The sequence below is a fragment of the Jaculus jaculus genome, chromosome 5, assembly GCF_020740685.1.
Source record: "Jaculus jaculus isolate mJacJac1 chromosome 5, mJacJac1.mat.Y.cur, whole genome shotgun sequence".
Taxonomy (NCBI): Eukaryota; Metazoa; Chordata; class Mammalia; order Rodentia; family Dipodidae; genus Jaculus; species Jaculus jaculus.
The window spans coordinates 4,667,172-4,691,909 of NC_059106.1; the positions used below are offsets into that span (position 1 = coordinate 4,667,172).

The 24,738-nt window shown below is 44.9% G+C and overlaps 1 protein-coding gene and 1 pseudogene across 1 annotated transcript in view; both read right to left on the bottom strand.

Moving 5' to 3' along the window:
- Odad2 (outer dynein arm docking complex subunit 2) overlaps positions 1-20,183 on the bottom strand; it is a 161,647-nt gene extending 141,464 nt beyond the window's left edge. The window contains exons 1-7 of the mRNA XM_004668167.2: positions 20,072-20,183; positions 17,446-17,705; positions 11,592-11,749; positions 9,162-9,354; positions 8,218-8,324; positions 7,929-8,065; positions 2,127-2,243 (exon numbers count right to left, since the gene is read on the bottom strand). Coding sequence (XP_004668224.2) covers positions 2,127-2,243; positions 7,929-8,065; positions 8,218-8,324; positions 9,162-9,354; positions 11,592-11,749; positions 17,446-17,669 — 936 coding nt within the window. The 5' untranslated portion in view covers positions 17,670-17,705; positions 20,072-20,183. The remainder of the gene's footprint in view (positions 1-2,126; positions 2,244-7,928; positions 8,066-8,217; positions 8,325-9,161; positions 9,355-11,591; positions 11,750-17,445; positions 17,706-20,071) is intronic.
- On the bottom strand, positions 5,131-5,885 carry LOC123460889 (annotated as a pseudogene).
- Positions 20,184-24,738: the final 4,555 nt, after the last annotated feature.

The following is a 24,738-nucleotide window of genomic DNA, read 5'->3' on the forward strand; positions in this document are numbered from 1 at the left end:
ACACACACACGATTTTAAAAAGAGTGAGAAGAATGTTGGAGCCACATGTTGGGTCATGATATGCAGAGACATTTATCCCACCCATAACTGTGGACTAACTCCAGAACTCATGACCCATATACCTCAACAAGGAGGGGCCAGGAGGAGGGGGTAGGACATGGATGAGCCTAACAATGGTACCAAATTCACTGTATTCGCTGAGTACAAAACTAATTAATTAAAAAAAGTAACAAAAAAAAAAAAAAGAGTGAGAAGAGAAACAACCAGGAAAGCTCCAGACAAGGGTTCCAGGTGCAGATGAGGCAGGGACGAGGCCTAAACCTGAAATGGGGGAATTGAGTGAAACCCTAACTCCTTGTGATATTTCCTACCTTCAACCAACAAAGGTTTATACTTCCAGGCCAGATATCAAAACCTCCTTTTCTGAGAAATTTGAACCATTATGGATAACACTCCTACCACATCCTATACTAGGTTCATCCTGAACAAACAAGACCTTCAGCCTAGGTTCCTATAATGCACACACCTGTAATTGCAGCCCTCGGAAGCTGAGGCAGGAAGATCTCAAGTTCAAAGCCAGCCTCGGCTACGTAATGAGATCCAGTCTTACAAAACAAAACAGAAACCCTATGGTAACACCCAGCAACTAAGAGGACCGATTTATTTAATAATATTATGAAATGAGGGAGACAGACCAAATAAAAATGAACTAGAAAGGAAAGGAAAGGAATGTAATTATCAAAAATGGCATGGCATGGCCTGGCTAAGGCACCTAATGATTCATTAAAAATACTAGGCTAAATATTCCTGTGTGAGAATTTTTAGGATGATTAGCATTTGAATCAGTATACTTTGAGTAGCATAGCTACCCTTTATGATATGAGTGGGTCTTACCCAGCCAAATGAAGGCCTAAGAAGACATGACATTTTCCAAAAAAGGAACTCCTCTCCTAGGAGTGACAGCCCTGACAGAGCCCCCAGCACTGTCTCACGGATTTGTGACTCCAGACAATGACAGTACCTACCTGGAATTTCCAACCTGCTAGAAAGTCTTCCAAATTTCTGATTTGCCTACACAACTGCATAAGCCAATTTCTTAAAATATCTCTGTCTCCCTCCCTCCTTCCCCTCTCTCCTTTTCTCATTTTGTCCCCATCTCCCTTCTTTTTTCTCCATTCATTTCCATGGATTCTGGAGAACAGAGAAATACAAAAGGTAAGCTTCTTTAAATAAGAAAGAAAGAAAGGAGGGAAGGAAGGAAGGAAGGAAATGTGAGAGAGAAACACCAGCAATATACTGAGAGAAGTCAGAACATTAATGGAATAATTGTCATTATTGCTATTAGGAAAAGCTTAAAAGTTAAAATATTTAGGCTATTTGAAATACAAATAAGGAAATGTTTTCAGAAAGCTAAGACAGAATGAGGTGGGATGAGAAAAACGAAAATCAGAGTTTAAATCTCAGAAGCCCACCAGACTAAGAGGTCTATAATTAAACAACATAAAATAAGTGTCAGTGAGAGAGAACAGAAACTGAAACCCTCACACTTTGCTGCTGGAATTTAAAACTGGTGCAGTCACGATGGAAAAGTTTGGTATTTACTCCGAAAGAGAAGCACAGAATCACCAGGCGACCCAGAAGTCCCATTGCTAGTGGATAGCTAACGAATTAACACGGAAACTCAAACAGGATTCTTGTATTGTGTTCACGGTGGTATCATTCACAACAGAAACAACCCAATTTCATATGGTACAACACTTAATTGTAATATTCAGCCACAAAAGGAGTGTTCTAACAATCCTACATGACAGATTACCCTTGAGACACTGGGCTACGTGAAACAAAGAAACAACAGACAAGTGCCCTTTGATATGATTCCTATCATAAGGATATCAAGTGGATTCCCTGGTTCCACTGACGAGAAGTATATGAAATAGGCAGATCTGTAGGATAAAATCCGTGAGAGTTTATCAGAGCCTGGGAGTCAAAGAAGTTACTGCTCTTGTTCCATGGGTTTGTATGTGGATTAAAGAAAAATAAGGAAAAGGCAAAATTACTTTCAAATTCTTCATACTGTAAGAAGTTATATTCAAGTAACAGAAAAAGTGATCATAAGACTTACTTACCTGTTTAGACATATTTTCCGAAAACACCGGTGATTTTTCTTTTAAAAATGTGACAAGATCTTTATAAATTTCACCTTTTCTTTCATAATCAATTTCTCCCTCTTCCTCTACTTTGCCCTTTGGGAGGAAAAATTTAGTGGGATGATTAAAGTAATTCTCAAAAATAAAATCACAACTGGGCTGGAGAGATGGCTTAGCAGTTAAGCACTTGCCTGTGAAGCCTAAGGACCCCGGTTCGAGGCTTGATTCCCCAGGTCCCACATTATCCAGATGCACAAGGGGGCGCACGCATCTGGAGTTCGTTTGCAGTGGCTGGAAGCCCTGGTGCGCCCATTCTCAGTGCGCCTCTCTCTCTCTCTCTCCCTCTCTCTCTCCCCCCTCTCTCCGTCTTTCTCTCTCTGTCTGTGGCTCTCAAATAAATAAATAAAAATGAACAAAACTTTAAAAAAATAAGATAAAACCACAATCTAAGCACACACTTTTTTCTGTAAAGGATGTACGCAGCGGGCTTTGTGAAGACACGGATAGGCAGAACTTGTCCCCTTTGTGTTCGCCGCACACCCGTGTCATTCATTCGTCAGCCAGCCCCTCGCTCAGGACGCGCCACATACCTCCTCTGCGCGTGGAGAGCTCCGCTGCCCAACCGAGAGGAGCGCTCGCCCTCCCACTTCCCCTTACTGTGAAGTGGATTATTACATCTAGAACCTTAACTGATGAAGTCACAGGAGGCCTCAAGATTAGAATTTCTGTTAGCAAGTAGAACACTGCTGTAGGATAATTTTCTAGGATGACCATCTGTGATAACCTCCTATCTCTCCACCCTTCTGCCTCAGCCCAGTTTTCCCCTCTCTCTTGTATCCACTTAGTTTTCTTCCACCCTGTTATTTTATTTTTGTGGGAAGGAAAACAGGATTGTTTAATTAGTAGAGTCAAGAGTTGAGTGTCAGCGCTAACATTACATCCACATTTTGGTACAGAAATAGCACCCCGCCACTTCCCTGTGCCGCTCCTCTAGCCAGACTCCTCTTGGACACCCTGATCTATGTATCTCCCAGCAGCTGCCCTCTCTCCCTCTTACAGTGGTATGTAAGCTCTCTCCTCCAGAGGAACTGGGAAATGACGCCATCCATTCCAGTGAATAGCCGTTTACCGTACAGCGACACTGACTGGCCGATGGATTTGATAGTTTCTGAAGTTCCGATCAAGAACTTGTAGTGTGTAATCTGTCTCTGATGATCCCAAAGACACTTAAAAGCTTGGCAGTGCCTCAGGGTCACCGATTTTCACTGGACAATAGTAAGGGATATGAAAGGTTGGATGAGTCTGTGCTGGCCCCATGCATTCACTGTGAAAAGAGTTCATTTCAGTAAGCTTGGGACACGCTGGCTCTTTGTCATTCTGTAGGTTCAAACTGAACAGTACAGGGAGATGTGTTGTTCACCCCCCATTCCTAAGTTCTCAATAGCAAAAATGTGTTACGTTTTTAAAGAAGCTTAAAAAAGACTAACAAGAAATTAAAGATAAAATGAGGGTGTTGGGATCCCAAGCAAACAGGAGTTTATTGTGGTTAGAAATCAGGCTGACTCAGATTAATCACTGGGACCTCATGAAATTACAAAGATTTTGCACTGCAAAGGACACAGTGAAAAAAGCAAAGAGGCAACCTACAGAATGGAAAAAAATCTTCACCAGCTCTATATCTGATAGAGGATTAATATCTAGGATACACAAAGAACTCAAAAAGTTAAATAATAAGGAAGCAAACCAGCCAATCAAAAAATGGGCCATGGAGCTAAATAGAGCATTCTCAAAGGAAGAAATACGAATGGCATATAAGCATCTAAAAAAATGTTCTACATCACTAGCCATCAGGGAAATGCAGATTAAAACTACATTGAGATTCCATCTCACTCCTGTCAGATTGGCCAACATCATGAAAACAAATGATCATAAATGTTGGCGGGACTGTGGAAAAGAGGAACCCTTCTACACTGCTGGTGGGAATGCAATCTGGTCCAGCCATTGTGGAAATCAGTGTGGAGGTTCCTAAAACAGCTAAAGATTGATCTACCATATGACCCAGCTATAGCACTCCTAGGCATATATCCTAAGGACTCATCTCATTTCCTTAGAAGTACATGCTCAACCATGTTTATTGCTGCTCAATTTATAATAGCTGGGAAGTGGAACCAGCCTAGATGTCCCTCAACTGATGAGTGGATAATGAAGATGTGGCACATTTATACAATGGAGTTCTACTCAGTGGTAAATAAAAATGAAGTTATGAAATTTGCAGAAAAATGGATGGATCTGGAAAGGATTATACTAAGTGAGGTAACCCAGGCCCAGAAAGCCAAGCGCCACATGTTCTCCCTCATATGTGGATCCTAGCTACAGATGACTGGGCTTCTGTGTGAGAATGAAAATACTTAGTAGCAGAGGCCAGTAAGTTAAAAAGGAGACATAAAGAGAAGAGAAAGGAAGGGAGGAGGGTACTTAATAGGTTGATATTGTATATATGTAAGTACAATGATTGTGATGGGGAGGTAATATGACGGAGAATGGAATTTCAAAGGGGAAAGTGGGGGGGAGGGAGGGAATTACCATGGGATTTTTTTTATAATCATGGAAAATGCTAATAAAAATTTTAAAAAAAGAAGTCAGGCTGACAAACATAATAACTAATTATAACTGACAATGTTTCTTCCACACTGAGTGTTTGCTAAGTTTTGATGCATTACCATAGCTTGAGTCCCCCTTTCTGACTTCCATTACTAGAGTCACCAGAACGCGGACACATAACACTTCAGGCAGCTCGTGGGCCAGCACACTCCTTTCCTCTAGTTTCCAATGCTAAGGGGACCCCAGCTCAGACAAGAACAAGCCTTGCTGCATGCCCACCAGCCCTTGCACCCCATTTTATTCTCAGAGGCTCCAGGTCCAAAAAAGTTACAAAGGTTTAAGCGCTACTCAATCTCTGATACGGCTAATCCCTGCTCAGCGCTCAAAAGACAGATGTCCGAAGTTCCTTTGCGAACACGCCCTCCAAGTGCAGGTGCTGGGCCACGAGCTTGTCGTCAACATCCCCTAGTGCCCGCTGTGATCTGTTAGTGCCAAGGCTTCCCTCTGTCTTGAAAACTTTCTCGGTGTCTGAGGCACAGCCATGGCTGCTCCTGCATCACTCAGAACTGATCAGTGGCATTATCTTGGCCCAGAATTAGAGAGGAAAGGCTCCGAAGCCCAGACACGTTGAGGAAGTGCCTGGATGCAGAACTCACCCGGGATGCATCTAATGTGAGTGTGCTAGTCCTTGCTGTAGCGTGGGCTTAACACGGAGTGTCAGTGGAAATGCAACCTTGGTGGTGACAAAGCCTGCAAATGTCACGCATGCTGATCCATCCGCCAACGAGAATCACGGGGAGGACCTCGGATCCGTTCCCTTTCATCGTGTCTGTGAGCACCGTGGGATCAGTCACAGGAGAAGGAGGCACAACCTTCCTTTTTGCTTTTTTTTTTTTTAATCCGTTCCTCTGGGTTATTGAAGTAATATTTTTATGTCAAAAAAGACTGTTTGGGAATGTATTTTCCATTTTCCCTGAGGACCCTGCTTCAAATTAGGACTGGGCCATCAGACGCTTGTTCCTGGGTGAGCTTCTTGGCGCTCTGCGGCAGGATAGACAAGTCATGCCCACGGAGACAGCGGCGACAGCACCACGCAGAGGCGGATGCAGGGTCCGGCAACAGCTCTGGCCCCGCCATCTCCGCGGAAAGCTGGCTGTCAGTCGGGAGTAGTTGAGTTGCTTTTGGATTTTGACTCTGGGCCTTCTCCAGCCCCTCAGCCTGGGTGGCATGGGATCCTGTTATTCTATTATACAAGATTACACACACACACACACGTGCACACACACACACACACACACTAACGAGTGTACTTTTAATTCCTAGAATTATCAAATGCTTTAATGGTTCATACTTTTTAGTGCCTTTCTATATATGTGTGTGTGTGTGTGTGTGTGTATTTGAGAGAAAGGAAGAGAAAGAGAGACAGAATGAGAGAGAATGGGCATGACAGGACCTCCAGCCACTGCAAATGAACTCCAGATGCATGCGCCCCTTGTGCATCTGGCTAACGTGGGTCCTGGAAAATTGAGCCTCAAACCAGGGTCCTTGGGCTTCACAGGCAAGCGCTTAACCGCTAAGCCATCTCTCCAGCCCTTTCTTAATCTGAAAGGAAAGCATGCCCCCCGCAAAAGTCATATGTTTGTTTATCAACAGTCCTTAATAGAAACAAAAACTCCTTGATCCCTTTCTGAAAGATCCAAGAAGTCATTCCTTTAGCTCTTACTTTTTAGTTGGGGATTTTATTTCCAAGAACCATCAAAACAAGTCAAGAAGCTGAATGACAGCCTACTTCCTCTGTGCAGAAAAGGCAACTTAAATGCTAACAAGGAAAAGTCTTCTCAGGCTGCTCAGAGGAGATCCCAGTAGCCATCCCAGAGGGACATCAGCATTTTGATACCAGCCCAATCCAAGGTATAAAACATTGCCAAGACTCTTCTGTGACAACTGGGTTCCGGGACAAGACTTTAATCCTCACAGATTGCTTGTGAATCTCAAGTTCACAGTGAAGACTGCTGAGGAGCTGCCAGTCCTTCTTCTCGTGGGCTCAGGGCTCTGTCCAGGGCTCCCGGCAGCTCTGCGCTCCCACTGCGCTGCGTGGAACCAGCCGCCCACCCTCTGCACTGGCCCCAGTTCTGCCAACTCTGACGTACCAGCACAAACCCGGTGGCAGTGCCCACTCCCTACTGGCCCTGTCTCTGGCCTCCTGCTTGACAGAGACTGTCTGACTTCGAGGGAAGCCCTGGGGCCCGGCATCCAGGGCTCTTCCTCCATGAGTCCACACTGGAAATACCCCTCTGTTTTCTTTTGCTCCTTGGATTCTTAGACTGGAAGCTGCAGTTACCACTTCTGAATTACATTTTGTGTGTGTGTGTCTTTTTCTTCCGTGAACACCTATGTAAATCATCTGTAATCATGCTCTTTTTTAAAAACACTTAATTTTTATTAATTTATTTGAGAGAGATAGAAAGAGGCAGAAAGAGGGACAGAGAGAGAAAGGGCATGCCAGGCCCTTAGCCATTGCAAATAACTCCAGACGCATGAGCCCCCTTGTGCATCTGGCTTGTGTGGGTCCTGGAGAGTGGAATCAGGATCCTTTGGCTTTGTAGGCAAAGGCCTTAACTGCTAAGCCTTCTCTCCAGCCCAAATGATGCTCTTTAAAAGGATTTGCTTGGTGAAGTGAAACAGGTCACTTTGCAGCCTATTTCTTTAAAATTGAATGTGGTTTAATGATTCAACTGGCAAAGATGAAAAACAAAGCGAGTCTGAGATGACTTGGGTTAGCCCAGCAGCTGCACAGCAAAGAAAGCTGCTTCCGCCTCACAGAGGTGTTCCTTCTTGTGGTCGCCAAGACCCAAGCTTTGACACGAGTCAGCACTTAAGACTCAACAAGTAACCCCAGGCACTCAGCCTGAGGGTTTTTTTTAGATATTTTTAATTATTTGCAAGGAGAGAAAAAGACAAAGACAGAGTGAGAGAGAGAGAAAGAGAGACAGAGCGCCCAGGTGCACCAGGGCCTCTTGTCACTACAAATGGACTCCAGATGCACACACCATCTTGTGCATCTGGATTTAAGTGGATAATGGGGAACCCAACCTGGTCTGGCAAACTTTGCAAGCAAGTGCTGTTAACCACTGAGCCATCTCCCCAACCCTAATTATATTGTTTTTTTAAATTACTTACACCATTTAAAAATACGCCTTCCGCACTGCAAGTAATGCATAAAGTCTCAACATCATGTGGCTTCACAAGCACATAACAAATTTCCCCTTGAATTTGTCTCCAAGGAGGAGCTCGGCATCCATTAGAAAATTCATAATCTGAAACCAATGATTAAGTCATCAGTAGTATTTTGTAAAGTGCTTTGGCTTCAACAAAATAAATATTGCCAAAATTTGGAGTTTTCATTATCTTAGTCACTGATCATGTAACCGTGAGAGTAAATATAAAATGAACCCGAGGAGCCACGCACCTGAGGTGTAGTCAATGGATTCCAGCACTGTCTCTTCTCCCCTCCCCGAGAGACGCTGCAGCAGCTCTATATCCTTCTTAAAATTCACTGGATTTAAACATATTTCTCTAAAACATAGAGTGAAACAATTAGCTTAATTACTCTAAAAATGAATGTACAGCTGACACATGAATACATTCTATTACATCAGGGCAAAGCTTTCTTTTGTGACTATTATACAATTACATATATATATACACATATATATACATATATATGTATACACACACACACACACACTATTATACAGTTATATATATATATATATATATATATATATATATATATATATATATATATATATATTTTTTTTTTTTTTTTCCAGGCAGGGTCTCACTCTGGCTCAGGCTGACCTGGAATTCACTATGTAGTCTCAGGGTGGCCTCGAACTCACAGCGATCCTCCTACCTCTGCCTCCCAAGTGCTGGGATTAAAGGCGTGCGCCACCACGCCCGGCCAATTATATATTTTATATATGTATATGTTACATAGATATAATATTATAAAATGATATAATTTCTGTCATGGTATAGTCTTATATCAACCCTGTCAAGGTGTCATAAAATTCATGTTGAAAGAAGCATTGAATAGACCCAATTAAATGTTTCCTTCTTAATGATAATAACTTGCTCCTAGAAAATATTAGAAATCTAAACACATTTTGGACTACATAAGAGCCTTTGAAAATACCTAGGCTATTAAATGCCTTCAGAATTGGATAAAAACCACAAACTCTTTTAGCAGTATCAACTAAAAAACTTTGTCTTAGAGGGTTATAATACATGCAATAAAATTAAATTTTAGTTTTGAAACATTAATAGCAACAACTTCTATACTTTTCTTGTGTTAAACTCTGAAAGCAAGCTCACAACCCCATTTGAGAGGGTTCTTTGCCATGGACTCACAGTGAAATATGCTTTAAGGAGTGGTTGAGAAGGTGTAGATCTAGTTGCTTAAGCAGTATGGCAATTTTCCTTTTCATATGGCTTTCATGATCATAGCCTGTGATAAAGTTATCGAGGATATTTAAGGCAGTGGTGTCTTCTTGCACTGTGCCATAGTCTGAGCCCAGGATTTTAACGACAGGATCTCTATTAGCTGCCAAAAATAAAAACCCCACAAATAATAAAAATTATCCAGTGCAAGAAATAGAAAGACATTTAGTACATTCATTAAACCCTCCCTCATTGTTCTTTCATTAAGCTTCCTCTTATTAACCCAGCTAGAACCCACCTGTACTTCTGAGGTTCTGCTGCACACAGGACGCCAGGCGCACTCCTCTCCCTGGACTAGAATAGCTAGTGTGTAGAGTGTGCCGTCCTAAAGATCCAAAGGCCAAGGCTGACAGAGTCTCTTCTCTCCCTCTCTTTTTATTTTATTGACTATAGGGTGATGTTCACAGGAATACATTCAATTATCACATTAATATTTGATTTGAAAAAGTATTGATCTCCTTAAAGAAGCATCACTTACACTGTACCTCTGGGTCCCTGTGTTCCATGTCCGTAAACCCTTTCCTTCTCAAACACGCTTCTTTTACTCTGCAGTCCACTTCCCATCTTTTCCACTTGTTTTGATGGCTTAAATTCCCAATGCTATTTGATATGCACATCTTTACTTTTTTATATTAAAAGTTAGAAAAATAAATGTAACTAGTGTTTATATATGTATTAAAATTATAGTGAAAATAAGTATAAACTTGTGATCTAGGCTGACATAAAAAATGAACCTAGAGATTCTGAAAACACAATATGGTAAATGTCAAAAATGTTTGGAATGGAGTCATTCACAAATAATGAAAACATGTGTTTATTGGGAAGTGAAGGGGAATACCTGGTGGCCTAATTCAGAAAGCCTGACTTGATTGAAATGGTGGGATTAATTCTCCAACAGGAAGTGAGCCATGGCATCAGAAAAGAATGCACAAAGTGGGCTGGAGGGATGGCTTAGCAGTTAAAGTGTTTGCCTGCAGAGCCAAAGGACCCAGGTTCAATTCCCCAGGACCCACGTTAGCCAGATGCACAAGGGGGTGCACACATCTGAAGTTCATTTTCAGTGGCTGGAGGCTCTGGCACACCCATTCTCCCCCTCTCTTTCTCTCTCTCTCCCTCCCTCTTTCCTCTGTCAAATAAATAAAAATAAAATATGAAAGAAAGAATGCACCAAGTGCAGAAGTCCAAGGAAAGGAGATTCCTGGAGTGGAGGGATTGGGGTCAAGGACCAAGGAAGCAGCTATGTGTCCATCTTGTGGCTGAAATCTCATAAAGACTTCTGACGGTACACACCCAGTGAGTTCTGGGGAAGTCAAAAGCTTACTTCCAAATTTCCAAGTCTTAGACAACTCTATAAGCTTTTAGCCACAGCAGTCCATGCGTTATAACTCATTCATTAACCAATGTCTTAAATGGAGCTTTATACTCAAGATTTCATTCCTACACAGGAAAGTAATGTTTTGGTATAGAGCCATATAACGAATAGTTAGCATGAGATTAAAAAAGAGAGAGAGAAAGAGAGAGAGAGAGAGAGAGAGAGAGAGACACTGTTCTGAGTTTGAGGCATGGCCATTTTTTTAGGGCTTTCTACCTCACATTGAAATAGGCAGAATTCAAGAATTCAAGTACCTTATGCCTGGGATCCACTAGTTTCCTCATCCAAACATGCAAAAGACAATATAGCAATCCTTACCTATGATTAGACATATAGCACATCCTTACAGATGGTGAAATATTTCTACTGATGAGAAATATTTATAACACAATCATAATGGGCAACCAATCACGGTCTTTTCCCACATTAGATAGATAATGAGGTTGCCTTATATGTGCAGTGAAAAAGAAAAAATATTCCCCACAAGGTTCAATATATATGACTATTCACAGAAGGCTGCAAGCCCTTAAATAACACAGAAAAGGACGAGAAGGGGATGTATGAAGGGCTCTCTCCTCATGGAAAGAGCCCAGATTCATTCAATGGGCAACAGGGGGCATCCGCCATGCAGCCAGGGCAAGGGAGGGTTCAAATGCTCATCCTTGGAGCTGCCTCTCCACATGACCTCACTTGCCGCTGGATTTCCAGAAGTCATATGCTGAAATTGGAGCCCTAGATGCCTATTAGTAATCAAGAAGATGATCTTTCGAGTTAAAGTAGAAACCTGATACGAGCATGAGGCTAACAATTCAGCCAAGGGAAATTGGTGACATTTAGTGACGTGACACATAGGATTGCCTACTTTTTAGACTGGAGAATCTTTTCAAGGCTGTAGTAAGTGATCTCCCCCCTGCCCTCCAAGATTATGTTTCTGAAAGTTCAAATCCCAAGTGGAGAGTAAACATCACCTTCAATACAGGCTTGTGCTTCCTTCAGTTTTGTGTCTTTAGCAACAGCTAACAACTGTGACAGCTGCCCAAAACTCCGAACTGCAATCTGTGGCACAGAGAGAAACAACAAAGGCTGTCCACTTTCATCAACTTCTTCTGATTTGGCTGTGGTTTCACTAAAAAAAGAATTAAAAATAAAAATGGGAGGAAATAAAAGCCTCAGTTACCTGCATGCAAGAAATGAAACAAAAAAACCCAACACTTAAACAGCTGATGATGATCTTGGTTTTTCAATTTAGGGTCTCACTCTAGCTCAGGCTGACCTGGAATTTACTATGTAGTCTCAGGGTAGCCTCGAACTCACAGCTATCCTCCTACCTCTGCCTCGCAAGTGCTGGGAGTAAAGGCGTGCGCCACCACGCCCGGCTAACATTATTCTTATGTCCTTAGAAAGCACAGGAACTATAAATGCCTCTGGTTGGAAGCTTGCGGTCACACAGACACTTAGCTCCCCACGCTCACCCGCAGTCCTGGTGAACAGCAGGGTACTCTCAGGAAGCAAGCTTAGTAATGTCCTCATGTTAACAGCGTCTGCACTCAACTAATCACCATGTTCAGGCTGGGGAGGTGAGCAGTGATTAAAAGCACTTGATTGCCAGGCCTGGCAGCCCGGGTTCCATTTCCCCAGTACCCACGTAAAGACACATACTCAAGGTGGAGCATGCATCTGGAGTTTGTTTGCAGTGACAGGAGGTCTTGGCATTAACTTTTTTATCCATTTTTTGGTGTTTCTCTAACAATGTGTGATGTCTCTTGAAAAATCACTCGTTCTACAGAACCAGAGCTAGTTATGCCTTAAGGTTTCTAATGTGATTGTATTTATAAAATGTTTGCAGGTCAGTTATTAGTGGTTAGGCATTGTCTTGTCTGCAATGTGTCTATGAAGAAAAAGCCAAACTAGATCCCCTCTGTGAAATATTTTCCTCAACTCTAAACTTCACAATTTTTTGTTGTTGTTGTTTAGGATAATCAACAGTTTTTTCTAAATGGCTTCTCATTGTCCACAAATTGCTGGGTCTCCCAGGTTTATGATTTTACCCATTTTAAAAGCTACATTAAAATGTTTTTATAAGGGTGTTATTGCTATTGATTTCTACCACTTAGAACATATATTAAACTGTCTCCTTTTAATTAGATGCCAATCCTCCAGAAGGAACTTGATTTGAGTCCTGCAGATTCGAGAAGGAAGTATAAAAAGACTGACATCTAGAACTGTAATAAACTTGGGTAGTTTTAAGCCATTAAGCTTGGGGTTATTTGTGACTGCAGCAATAGGAAGCAAGGCAGGGAGGGCCTCTGACAGTGTGGCACTGCCTGGTACAGTGGGTAGCTTGCTCTATCCCTGGTGTTCCTGTGGTACTAGAAGGTGCTCAATAAATATATGTGGGATAAACAAATGAGTGAAATATTTGTAGGCTCAGCCATGATATTCCTGTGTACAGACTATATTTGCTTAAAAACAAGCTCCTAGAACAGTATGTTTAGTATAAAGAAGATTTCTTAAGGCTTTTACCTATAGGTGGCTCGCGGAAAGGACAAGGTGGCACAGGTGTCTGCAGTCTGCAGTGGCTGGAGGCCCTGGCATGCCCATTCTCTCTCTTTAATTTGAGAGAGAGAGAGAGAGAGAGAGAGGGAGTCTCGCTCCCTCTCTCATAAATAAATAAAATATATTTCTTGGGCTGGAGAGATGGCTTAGCGGTTAAGCACTTGCCTGTGAAGCCTAAGGACCCCGGTTCGAGGCTCGGTTCCCCAGGTCCCACATTAGCCAGATGCACAAGGGGGCGCATGCATCTGGAGTTCGTTTGCAGAGGCTGGAAGCCCTGGCGCGCCCATTCTCTCTCTCTCCCTCTATCTGTCTTTCTCTCTGTGTCTGTCGCTCTCAAATAAATAAATAAATAAAAATTAAAATACATATATATATATATTTCTTAAAATACAACCCCAGAACTCTACCAGAGAAAGAAGCGCTAATAACAACTTCCCAAAATGATTCTGAATGATTATCCAGTTTCTAAATTCCTAAGCTCTGTTGTGGAGAAGCAGAGCAACTCAGTTCTGTGTACCACCAACAGATGGCATCACCACTGACTGGTGCCATGTGTTCTTGAGGGCACAGTAGAGCTGGGCTTCATTTGGAAGAGTTTTGGGGAGATTGCTAATGTCATTTCATCTGACAATAACAAAACCAATTGCAAATTATAATAAACAGATATCTGTGAAAATAAAACCTCACCCCCCCCAAAATAACCAAATTTTGGTGGAAAAGATATTTTCCCAGAAATAATTTAACATGGAGAGATGATGACGGAGAGGTTCTAGAGGAAAAGATGGATTATACAACACGTGGCAAGTGCTGTGCCTATAACTCTTCAATTAATAACAACCTACACAGAAGGACTCAGGAGGTCGATGAAGCATGAGACCTTTGCAGTATATGACTGAAAGATCAGCGTCAAGTATCGGACGCCAGTTCAGCACAGGAAGGCCGGGCAGATTTGTACTGACCCCGCCAGAGGGCACACGTGGAGATGCGAAACTCCCCATGTAAACGAAGTCCACAGACAGGTAGCCCCATGAGCAGCTGTAGGGACCGACCGTGGTGGCCTAACTACGCTGCATCTTCGGGCCTCACTCAGGCAGACAATCTGGGCCCATGGTGAAGTAGCACACACGCCAGAAGGTGTGTGGGAGAAGCCTGTTCATGGCAGAATGCCTGGGTAGCAAAGAAAAAGAGTGGAAGAGTTCGGGCTCCCAGGAACCTTTCAGGAACAAACCTGGTTACCTACCTTCTTCCAATGGGCCCTTCGTCCTAAGGTTCTCCCAATACCACCCCAATGCTCGGTGACCTAGCCATTAGCATATGAGTTGTTGGAAGACATTTAAGCTCCAAATCATAACATCTAGTAATGTAACAAGTGATGAAAACTAAAGATGGTCTCAATGGTCAGAAGTATTAATTATCAAAATGAGTTCAACTGCCCCGTTCTTGGCCATGGGCTCTCCTGGCATCTTCTGGCTTAGCTGGGGTCCTGGGTGTGTACCTATGTGCTCGTCTGGCAATGTGCTACCTACCACGAGCCCAAATCAGTGGGACCCCAAGTGACTGGGGCTAGTTTCTGAAGCTATGAGCCACAAGAAGCTCAGGAATTTTGTCAGTGGTAGCAAGGTGGCTATGGGTTACTGAACTTTCTCTGATGCAGTTCAGTGAGGCCTGGATGTGAAGCATTTGGTATTCTCTGTTACTACCAACATCTCAACTGTAGGCTCTGTCCCTTTTCAAAAAAATATTTTATTTTCATTTATTTATTTATTTTAGAGAAAGAGAGAGGTACAGAAATAGGCAGGGAGAGAGAAAGAATGGGCATGCCAGGGCCTCCAGCCACTGTAACAAACTCCAGATGTGTGCACCCCTAGTGCATCTGGTTTATGTGGGTCCTGGGGAGTCAAACCTGGGTCCTTTGGCTTTGCAGGCAAGTGCCTTAACCACTAAGCCATCTCTCCAGCCTGGCTCTGTCCCTTTTTAAAGAGTGTGTGTGTGTATGTGTGTGTGTGTGTGTGTGTGTGGCCAGAGAACAGCTCCAGATGCTGTTTCCTTCTTGAGGCTGGCTTTCTCATTGGGCTGTACCTCACCAATTAGGCTACACTGGCTGGCTAATGAGCCCCCGGGGATTCTCCTATCTCCACCTCCCTAGGGATTACAAATGTATACACCCCCATGCCCAGAATTCTTACATGGGTTCTGGGAATCAAACTCAGGTCCTCACGTTTACAAGGGAAGCACTTTACCATTGAGCTATCTCCCCAGCCTTCTTTAAGGCAATCAGTACCTATCTGGTTTTCATCAGAGCCACAGAAACCTGGTTTCCTTCCCAGTAAGCGGTAATACCAGGTCTCTCTCATCCTTTCCAATATCAAAGACATCACCAGTAAAGGTTGGAAACAATGATAGATAGCAAAGTTACCCTAAGGAAAAGTGTCATGGCAAACCTGTCAGGGGTAAATCAATAAAGGAGCAGCCGCTTGAAAATACAAAGTGTCAAAACGTCAAGACATCTTGCCTAGGAAGGATCATTGCATATACAGACCATGTAGAAATGAAAGTATGGATGCAAAGTCAAAAGAATTTGGACAAGGACAGCGAAAGAAAAAACAGTGACCCATTTGGGGAGTTATGCCAGACTGCCTTAACTAAAAGGCAGATGCGGTCATATTTGGACCTGGGATACAAAATTAATGCAGAGGCCAGATACAATTGCAATCTTGATTTTCTGTCATCTGCTTTAAAGCCACTATTATACAGAGCAGTTAATATGTTTCTAATTGGTTTTGCAGCTGAATTCATCTCTCAAAGGCCAAAAAACACACTGAACTTAGGTTGAAGCATCATCGACTAGGACAGTCATTCACAAATGACAAGCATTACAGGAGAAAGCGACCACTGGCAAAGATATACCACAAGCTAAAAGATGCTTTTTAAAAATTCGGAGAAGAGCTGGACATGGTGGCTCATGCCTATAATCCCAACCCTGGGGAGGCTGAGTTGAAGGCCAGCCTGGGTTACAGAGTGAGTTCCTGGTCAGCCTGGGCCAGAGTGAGTCTCTGGCTTAAAAAAGAAAAAAATCAGAGAAGAAAGAGCCGTGTCAGAATGAAAGAACTGTTTGTGCCATTCAAGGATGACTTTGGGGCTAGAGAGATGGTTTAGTGATTAAGGCACTTGCCTGCGAAGCCTAAGGACAAAGGTTTGATTCTCCAGGACCCATGTGAGCCAGATGCACAAGGTGACACGTGCTTCTGGCGTTTGTTTGCAGTGGCTGGAGGCCCTGGTGTGCCCGTTACCCCCCCCCCCCGTCTGTCTCTCTCTCTCTCTCTCAAAATAAATAAGTAAAATTTTAAAAAGAATGATTTTAAAGTTCTAAACATGAAATTCTGACTTTATTGTTACAAATAATCTCAAAGAGAAAAATGGGAGAAAGAGATTTGTAGGAAGTTTTGCCTAGCTAGGGAACAAAAGGAAGGGACCAGAGAGATAGGAAAGAGAATACCTGACATGCGTAACGATCTAAGGCTATACTCCAAACGGACGAATGTGTGCACACATATGTATGTCTGTGTATATCCATTTGCTTATTTTATATGACTAGGTAATACACAAACACAACGTCCAATTATATAGTATTATATACCATGCAATATTCATGTTCAAGAGTTCAATTAACAACCCGATTGTAGCTGGTGGTAGATGTTTATAAACCTTAGATCTGAAAGAGTCTCCTTGTTTGAACACCCTCTCTTAAGCACGGGGGTCATAGCTCAGTGGAAGCATGTGCAGAACACGTGTGAAACACGAGGTCCAATCCCAGTACTGGGGAAAAAGAAAATTAGACCTTGTCCTCAGCCAGATTCTCTACCCTCTCTGTCACCCTAGGAAATGAGATATTTAAATAGTGGAAGAACTCTTGGTTATTCTAGGAGCCACAAAACCAGTGGCAGCTGACATCTCTACTGCCATGTAGGTGGCTAGAAAGGCCAAGCGTGACCTGGACATGGCAGTGGACCCTGGGAGTGGTCGCCTGGAAAATGGAGACTTAAAAAAAAAAAAGAAAGAAAGAAAGAAAGAAAGAAAAAGTCCATCACTATCATGCCTGCCTACTGAAGTGACCTTAAATTTCCTGAGCACCTCCACTTGGCAATCCTTGGTCTAAAGGATGTCTGAGATTCGAAGAGACTAAGTGACTCACCCCAAACCCACAACCCACCAGCGAAAACACATACACGGCGGATATTGAATTCTAGAAGCAATTAGGTGGCTTACCTGACAATGTAACCTGATTCAAAGGCTGAGGGCTCCAAATTTGTTTCCCACGTAAGCGGTTCTACAAAAACAAATTTTGCCTCTTGGGGATAATTATAACTGAAAGACTCCACGAACGTCACAATCTCTGTCAGGAGCGCTTCATTCAGAGGGGTCGTCTCCAGGGTCCCGGTCCCGTAGCCGGCCGCAGTCCACTGGGCGGATCTGGTCAGCGCCACCCCCATGGGCTCCAGGACGCCTCCAGCTGCGCTCGGCTCACGCTGCACCAAAGCAGCAGAGTTAGAGGACGGCTCCCTCCACGCTGGGCAGCTCTCATTTTCAAGACCTTAGTAAGCTGGGGCTACTCAACACGCACTGTGATTGACTTTTTAATGACCTAACTGCTCTTTGATGTAGTAAAATAATTAGGCAGCTCTATCTACAACTGGCTAGTACTTCAAGACTTTCCAATAGCTGCCCGCTCTAACCTTAATAATTTTCATAGGCTCTAATTTCCCAGAGCCTACGAAAAGAAGAACAGCTGGATAGAAAGCCCCATCAGAAAACTTGTAAGAATGGAAAAATAGAATTGGAGGACAGCGACAACAGCTTGGCTTCCCAGCTCCGAGGGGGCTGAAGGCCTAGATGAGAAAGGTGCACTTAAGTCTGAGCCATGCATTATTTTGAATTCAGCTCCTAAGCCCAATTCCGTTATCCTGGCTTTATTATCGTCATTACATCTACATCAGTACAATGATGACAAATATGTCCCTGAGAGTCGTACGTTCCTCAAGGGCCTTCTGAATTAACAGGATCATGATGTGATTGTAAATTGAAATTTTAATGTTCACTGAAAGTTGATAGGGGACATACTGTGCCTATTACCAGAACATCTGAGAGATACAAACTGTGTATTCCCTGCCTGCAGAACAGAAAAACTAATTCAGTTTTCTTAAAAGCAAATGTGACAGATATAAGAATAACTTAGAGTCTTTTTAGCCTGCTTATCTAAATTGGTTATCAAAACAACTCGGTAATACAATTTAAAATAAATCCATATGAAATACAGTTCACTTTGGCTAAATATAAATTAGTCTTTAAAAGAAGATCTTTAAAAGGATAGCATTATCTTCAACAACAATACGAACAAAATTTAAAAATAAGTTCTGATATTAATTCATAGTGAGTTTTGTTTATAGATAATCTATACATTTCTAGTAGCACTGACTGACCACCGTAACCTTCCTTCCAGAAAATTAGCTGAATAGTTACAAGGTTAAATACAGAATACACTGTGGTTTTCTTATCCATCATTGTAACTAAAGTCTGGAAGCACAAGGTTTGATAGGAATAAGGGAGTTTTCCTTTCTGCGCCGTATTAAAATTTGAAATCCAGCCAGGTGTGGTGGCGCACGCCTTTAATCCCAGCACTCAGGAGGCAGAGGTAGGAGGATTGCCATGAGTTCAAGGCCACCCTTAGATGACAGAGTTAATTCCAGGTCAGCCTGGACCAGAGTGAGACCCTACCGCGAAAAAAAAAAAAAAAAAAAAATTGAAATCCAACAACAGGATTTCAGTGGCTCTCAACGGGGCAATACCGCCTGCTAGGGAGCAGTATAGCAAAAATGCAGATGGTTTAGTTGCCTAAATGACAGGAAGGGGACACTGTTGGCATTGAGTGATGAGTTTCAAGGATACAAAAGGTCCTTCTGAACAGGGCACACCCCAGCAGGAGGAATTCTGCCAGACCCTCCAGGTATCTGGCAGGTGGCAAACTTAAGTCCAACCAAAGCCTACGATTTCTCCACAACTCGCGGAAGTCCGGGAGTGTGGTTTTTCACAATTTTGACAAACACTGGATTTTTTTTCCCTCAGAATTGTAAATATATAAATGGAACAAAGATTTCTATATACTGCTTTCTAAATGGAACCTTACCAAGAACTCAGCCTCTTGGAAAGTCATGCAATGCTAGTCACAAATTTTAGGTGACATTGTGACATGTGTGTCCACCTGCATTTGGAAACACGGCATTCATGGCAAGTCCGTGTAAGGCTGGGACTGAAGTTAGTATCCTCCGATAACTGGGCATAGGGGCATTCAAGCCTTTGCAACTATTTTCCTTTGTTTCACAAGCCCAGAATCAGCAGGATTTAAAATTGTAGTGTAAATGTACAGTCCTTACCTGTAGGCTGAATGACAGAACACTAAAGTATCATTACAACGTACGTGTTATAACGCCCAACTGTTTGGTCAGAGAGCAGTTGCTTCAGGATATCCACAGACAGAGTGAAATAATCAAGTACCGCAAAAACAAAATGCACAATAAATGTACAATTGCTTCTATGCATTTCTTTTCTTCTCTTGCAAATTGATGGCAAATATTTTAGTGCCAAACTTACATGCATGTACTGATACACACGTGACACTTGAGGTTCTCAGTGTCATGAAAATATAAACTACAAATACATCAAGTGTAAACATCCTTATCTTGCTCAGAAAGGCTTAAGTGGACAGTTTAATCCATACTGACTTCTAAGCATGTCATTTGGTTGAGTACTTCCTAGAAGAGATGTGAAAAGGAACTAAGAAAAACTGAAAGTTCTTTTGGCCAGGAGAAATTTTTATAGAAATGTAATTGCAACTTACATTTGAATCTACTCAAATCGATTTCCTAGCTCAATGACCCAAGGAGCCGCAGCAGACAAGCTTTTACCCGACAGGGCCGGTTGGCAGAGTGCTTTGGACACCTTAGACAACCTGTGACAAGCCAGAAAGTAAGAGCAATAGTATTAGAAAAGGAAAGAAAACAAAACAATCGTGTCCAAACATGGTCAGCATAACTCCGATAAAAATATAAAACCTGCCGGGAATGGCACTCAGGAGGCAGAGGTAGAGGGGTCGCTGAGCATTCACGGCCACCCTGAGACCACACCATGAGTTCCCGATCAGCCTGGGCTACAGCAAGTTCCTACCTCGAAAAGCAAAAGACAAACAAATATATATATATATCATATATATGCTTTTATTTTAAAAAATCAAGACAGCGTCTGTGATCAATCACCAGTCCATCAACTCTTCGGTCTAATAACCATGGTTATAATAAATGCATGTAAATACATAACACTTATTGTTGAATTAAAGTTTTAAAGAAGTTTATTGCTAGAAAAAGAAGGTTTTGTGTGCTTGTTTAAGCAAAGGTAATTCCTCAGCACTCTCCACTCATCCCACAGAATTTGTTTTACGCCTGCCTCACTTTCAAGTTTCTCTAAGGCTTGAGCCGAGCAAAGCCATTTTCTAAGAGGCTGTGGAAGGGAACGCGGGGCCCCTGCGAGATCACCGCGCCCCTCCACTGGAAACTTCCAGAAGTCCTGGCAAGAGAACGGCAATTTCAGAACTGAGGCCCTGGGGCAAGCGCGCTGTCTCCCTGGACTGAGTGCGGGAAGTGCTAGGCCAGTGAGGAGCAATGGGGAAGAGGAGCACTGGGAGGAGCAATGGGGAGGAGCAATGGGGAAGAGGGCCGCTGGGAGGAGCAATGGGGAGGAGCGATGGGGAGGAGGGATGGGGAGGAGCGATGGGGGGGAGGGATGGGGAAGAGCGAGGGGAGGAGTGATGGGGAGGAGCGATGGGGAGGAGGGATGGGGAGGAGGGATGGGGAGGAGGAATGGGGAAGAGCGAGGGGAGGAGGGATGGGGAGGAGGGATGGGGAAGAGGGATGGGGAAGAGGGATGGGGAGGAGGGATGGGGAAGAGTGAGGGGAGGAGGGATGGGGAGGAGGGATGGGGAAGAGTGAGGGGAGGAGGGATGGGGAAGAGGGATGGGGAGGAGGGATGGGGAGGAGCGATGGGGAGGAGAGATGGGGAAGAGTGAGGGGAGGAGGGGTGGGGAGGAGGGATGGGGAAGAGTGAGGGGAGGAGGGATGGGGAGGAGGGATGGGGAAGAGGGATGGGGAAGAGGGATGGGGAGGAGGGATGGGGAAGAGTGAGGGGAGGAGGGATGGGGAGGAGGGATGGGGAAGAGTGAGGGGAGGAGGGATGGGGAAGAGGGATGGGGAGGAGGGATGGGGAGGAGCGATGGGGAGGAGAGATGGGGAAGAGTGAGGGGAGGAGGGGTGGGGAGGAGGGATGGGGAAGAGTGAGGGGAGGAGGGATGGGGAGGAGGGATGGGGAAGAGGGATGGGGAGGAGCGATGGGGAGGAGGGATGGGGAAGAGGGATGGGAAAGAGCAAGGGGAGGAGGGATGGGGAGGAGGGATGGGGAGGAGGGATGGGGAGGAGGGATGGGGAAGAGGGATGGGGAAGAGGGATGGGGAGGAGGGATGGGGAAGAGCGAGGGGAGGAGGGATGGGGAGGAGGGATGGGGAAGAGCGAGGGGAGGAGGGATGGGGAAGAGGGATGGGGAGGAGCGATGGGGAGGAGGGATGGGGAAGAGCGAGGGGAGGAGGGATGGGGAGGAGTGATGAGGAGGAGGGATGGGGAAGAGCGAGGGGAGGAGGGATGGGGCAGAGGGATGGAGAGGAGCGATAGGGAGGAGCGATGGGGAGGAGGGATGGAGAAGAGCGCGGGAGGAGCAATGGGGAGGAGGGACCAGGAGGAGCGATGGGGAGGAGGGATGAAGAGGAGCGACGGGGAGAAGCGATGGGGAGGAGGGATGGAGAAGAGGACGGAGAGGAGGGATGGAGAGGAGCGATGGGGAGGAGGGATGGAGAAGAGCAGTTGGAAATCGCTCGCAAGGCTAGGCGGTCCAGGTCGGGTCTGCGGACCGTCCAGACTGGGTGAGGGTCGGGGGTGCGGACGGCCGTGGGCCGCGGCCACACTTACCTGCGGCTTCGGCGCCCAGCCGCCCGTTGCCAGGACGCGGGTAAACAGGGCACTCGCCGCTCCGCGCCGCCTCTCGCCGGAAGCCAGCCGCGCTTCCCGCCCCGGCCGCCGCCTGGAACCGCGCCCCGCGCCCCGCGCCCCGCGCCCCGCGCCCCGCGCCCCGCGCCCCGCGCCCCGCGCCCCGCGCCCCGCGCCCCGCGCCCCGCGCCCCGCGCCCCGCGCCCCGCGCCCCGCTCGCACTTGGGTCCCACCTCCTCCCTGGGGCCCTTCCGGGCTTTGGGGGATCAGCTCACCCCCACGCATCTCGGGGACACTTGCGGGGCTCATGGCAGCAGCTTCAAAAGGAACAGAAAGCAAACAAGATAGCCGTTCTTTTATGCCTGACCTCCCAGGCTTCCAGACAAGCACCTTAAACTTTCAAAACAGCCCGGGCATCTCAGGGTATTTAGACATTTTTCTGTCCCCAAAGTAAATATGGTAAACTAATCCCTGTCAAGCAGAACCTGTTCTGCAAGTCTCCTTCTGAGAATGGAAACCTTCCCCCATCCTTTCTTTTTAAAAGTTTAGTTTATGTATTTGGGAAAGGGGGCGGAGAAAGAGAGAGATCAAGAGGCAGATAGATAGACTGCACCAGCTCCTCCAGCCACTGCAAATGAACGCCAGATACATGCGCCACCTTGTGCAGCTGGCTCACGTGAGTACTGGGGAATCGAACCTGGGTCCTGAGGCTTCACAGGCAAGCCGCTTAAAGGCTAAGCCATTTCTCCAGCCCACCACCCGTCTTTTCCTAATGTAATTGACCTTTATCCTTTAAGATGATCTTGACCCCACAGGTAGGCACCCTGCAACGGAGAACTAGAGGGGGACTTAGTTGAAAATGGAAAATATGGGGGGGGGGGGGAGAATGAGCAATTATTAGGGTACAGAGTGTTTGGGTGCAGTGGATAATTTAATGTACAAGATAGCTTCGTCATCCCTAAACTGATTCTTTCCCACAAGTCAAAGAGGAAAATGTGGAATGATACTTTTTTAAAAAGTAGCAGGTTTTATGCTGCCCCAGTTCAAAAAGATCTTTTCTGGAAATATGTGGCAATGAGTGATAGGGATATTTAGTCTTTTAAAAACTTTTGTTTGGGGACTGGAGAGATGGCTAGTGGTTAAGGTGCTTGCCTGTGATGCCTAAAGACCCAGGCTCCATTCCCCAGTGCACATAAACCAGATGCCCAAGGTGGCGCATGCATCCGGAGTTTGTTTCCAGTCACTGGAGGTCCTCGTGTGCCCATTCTCTTTTCTTTCTCCTTCTCCTTCTCCCTCTCTCTCTTCTCTCCTCTCCTCTCCTCTCCTCTCCTCTCCTCTCCTCTCCTCTCCTCTCCTCTCCTCTCCTCTCCTCTCCTCTCCTCTCCTCTCCTCTCCTCTCCTCTCCTCTTCTCTTCTCTCTCTCCCTCTCTCTCTCCCTCCCTCTTTCTCCCTTTCTCCCAAATAAAATAAAATAAAAATCTTTTTAAAATTTTTGTTTGGAATATTTTACTTGATGGACCTTCCATCCAAAGACAAGTCACTTCCCTACCCCACAGTCACTCTGGGAAAGACTTCCATAACTTGTCTTTGTCTTGTCAACTATCTCCTACGACCACAAATAAGCTCCGAGAACTATACCTGCAAGCCTGCATCCCTGGACTCGAGCAGGGTGACTGGCGTAAGGAAGGAACAGAACTGCAAGTCACCTAGTGGATGTGGCTTATTCCTCCCATCCTTTGTTGAACAAACACCGAAGGGTGAGGGAGTGGGTAGAAGCAGTTTGAGGATTCTAAGTGGCTGTATTCCTAGAAAAGAACCTTCCACAGCAAGCCTGGGCCTCCCAAGCACTGCCCAGAGAGTGGGAACAAAGCCCAGTTCTGTCCAGGAAAGCTTGAGAGACCAGACGTCAGCTAGGAGCCCGAGGGAAAGACCTGAAAGCTTCTGGTCCACTTCTGCGACCTTGTGTCAACCTCTTCATGTGAAACCAGCCACCCCTGGCCTGGGTGAGCCTCCACCCCTTCTGACGGTGTAGACTTCAGGTCCTTTTGTAAGGATTTTCAGGACTGTCTTTTCCGGGCACCACAGGCTAGGCAGTTAAAACCACTCAAATTTATTGTCCCACACTTTTGTAGCCTGGACATCTAAAATCAAGGCAAGACTGGTCCCTTCTGGGCAGTGCAAGGACTCCAGAGAGCCATGGCCGCGTCTTCTTCTTGTTGGCTGATAAACAGTTATTTTCACACTCATACGACATTCTCCCTGTGTGCCCATCACTGGGTGGAAATTTCTCCTTTTCATGCAGATATCAGTCCTGTTGGAATAGAGCCTAAGTCTCTGACCTTGTTTTAAATTTGATTATTTCTATAAAAACCCTGTGTCCTCTAAGGTCATGGACTGAGGTCCCGTTTAGTGTTTGAGCCTGAAGACTTACAATGCAGCAGGTGCCACTGTGTGGGGGTGAGTCATCAGATTTCAAGGG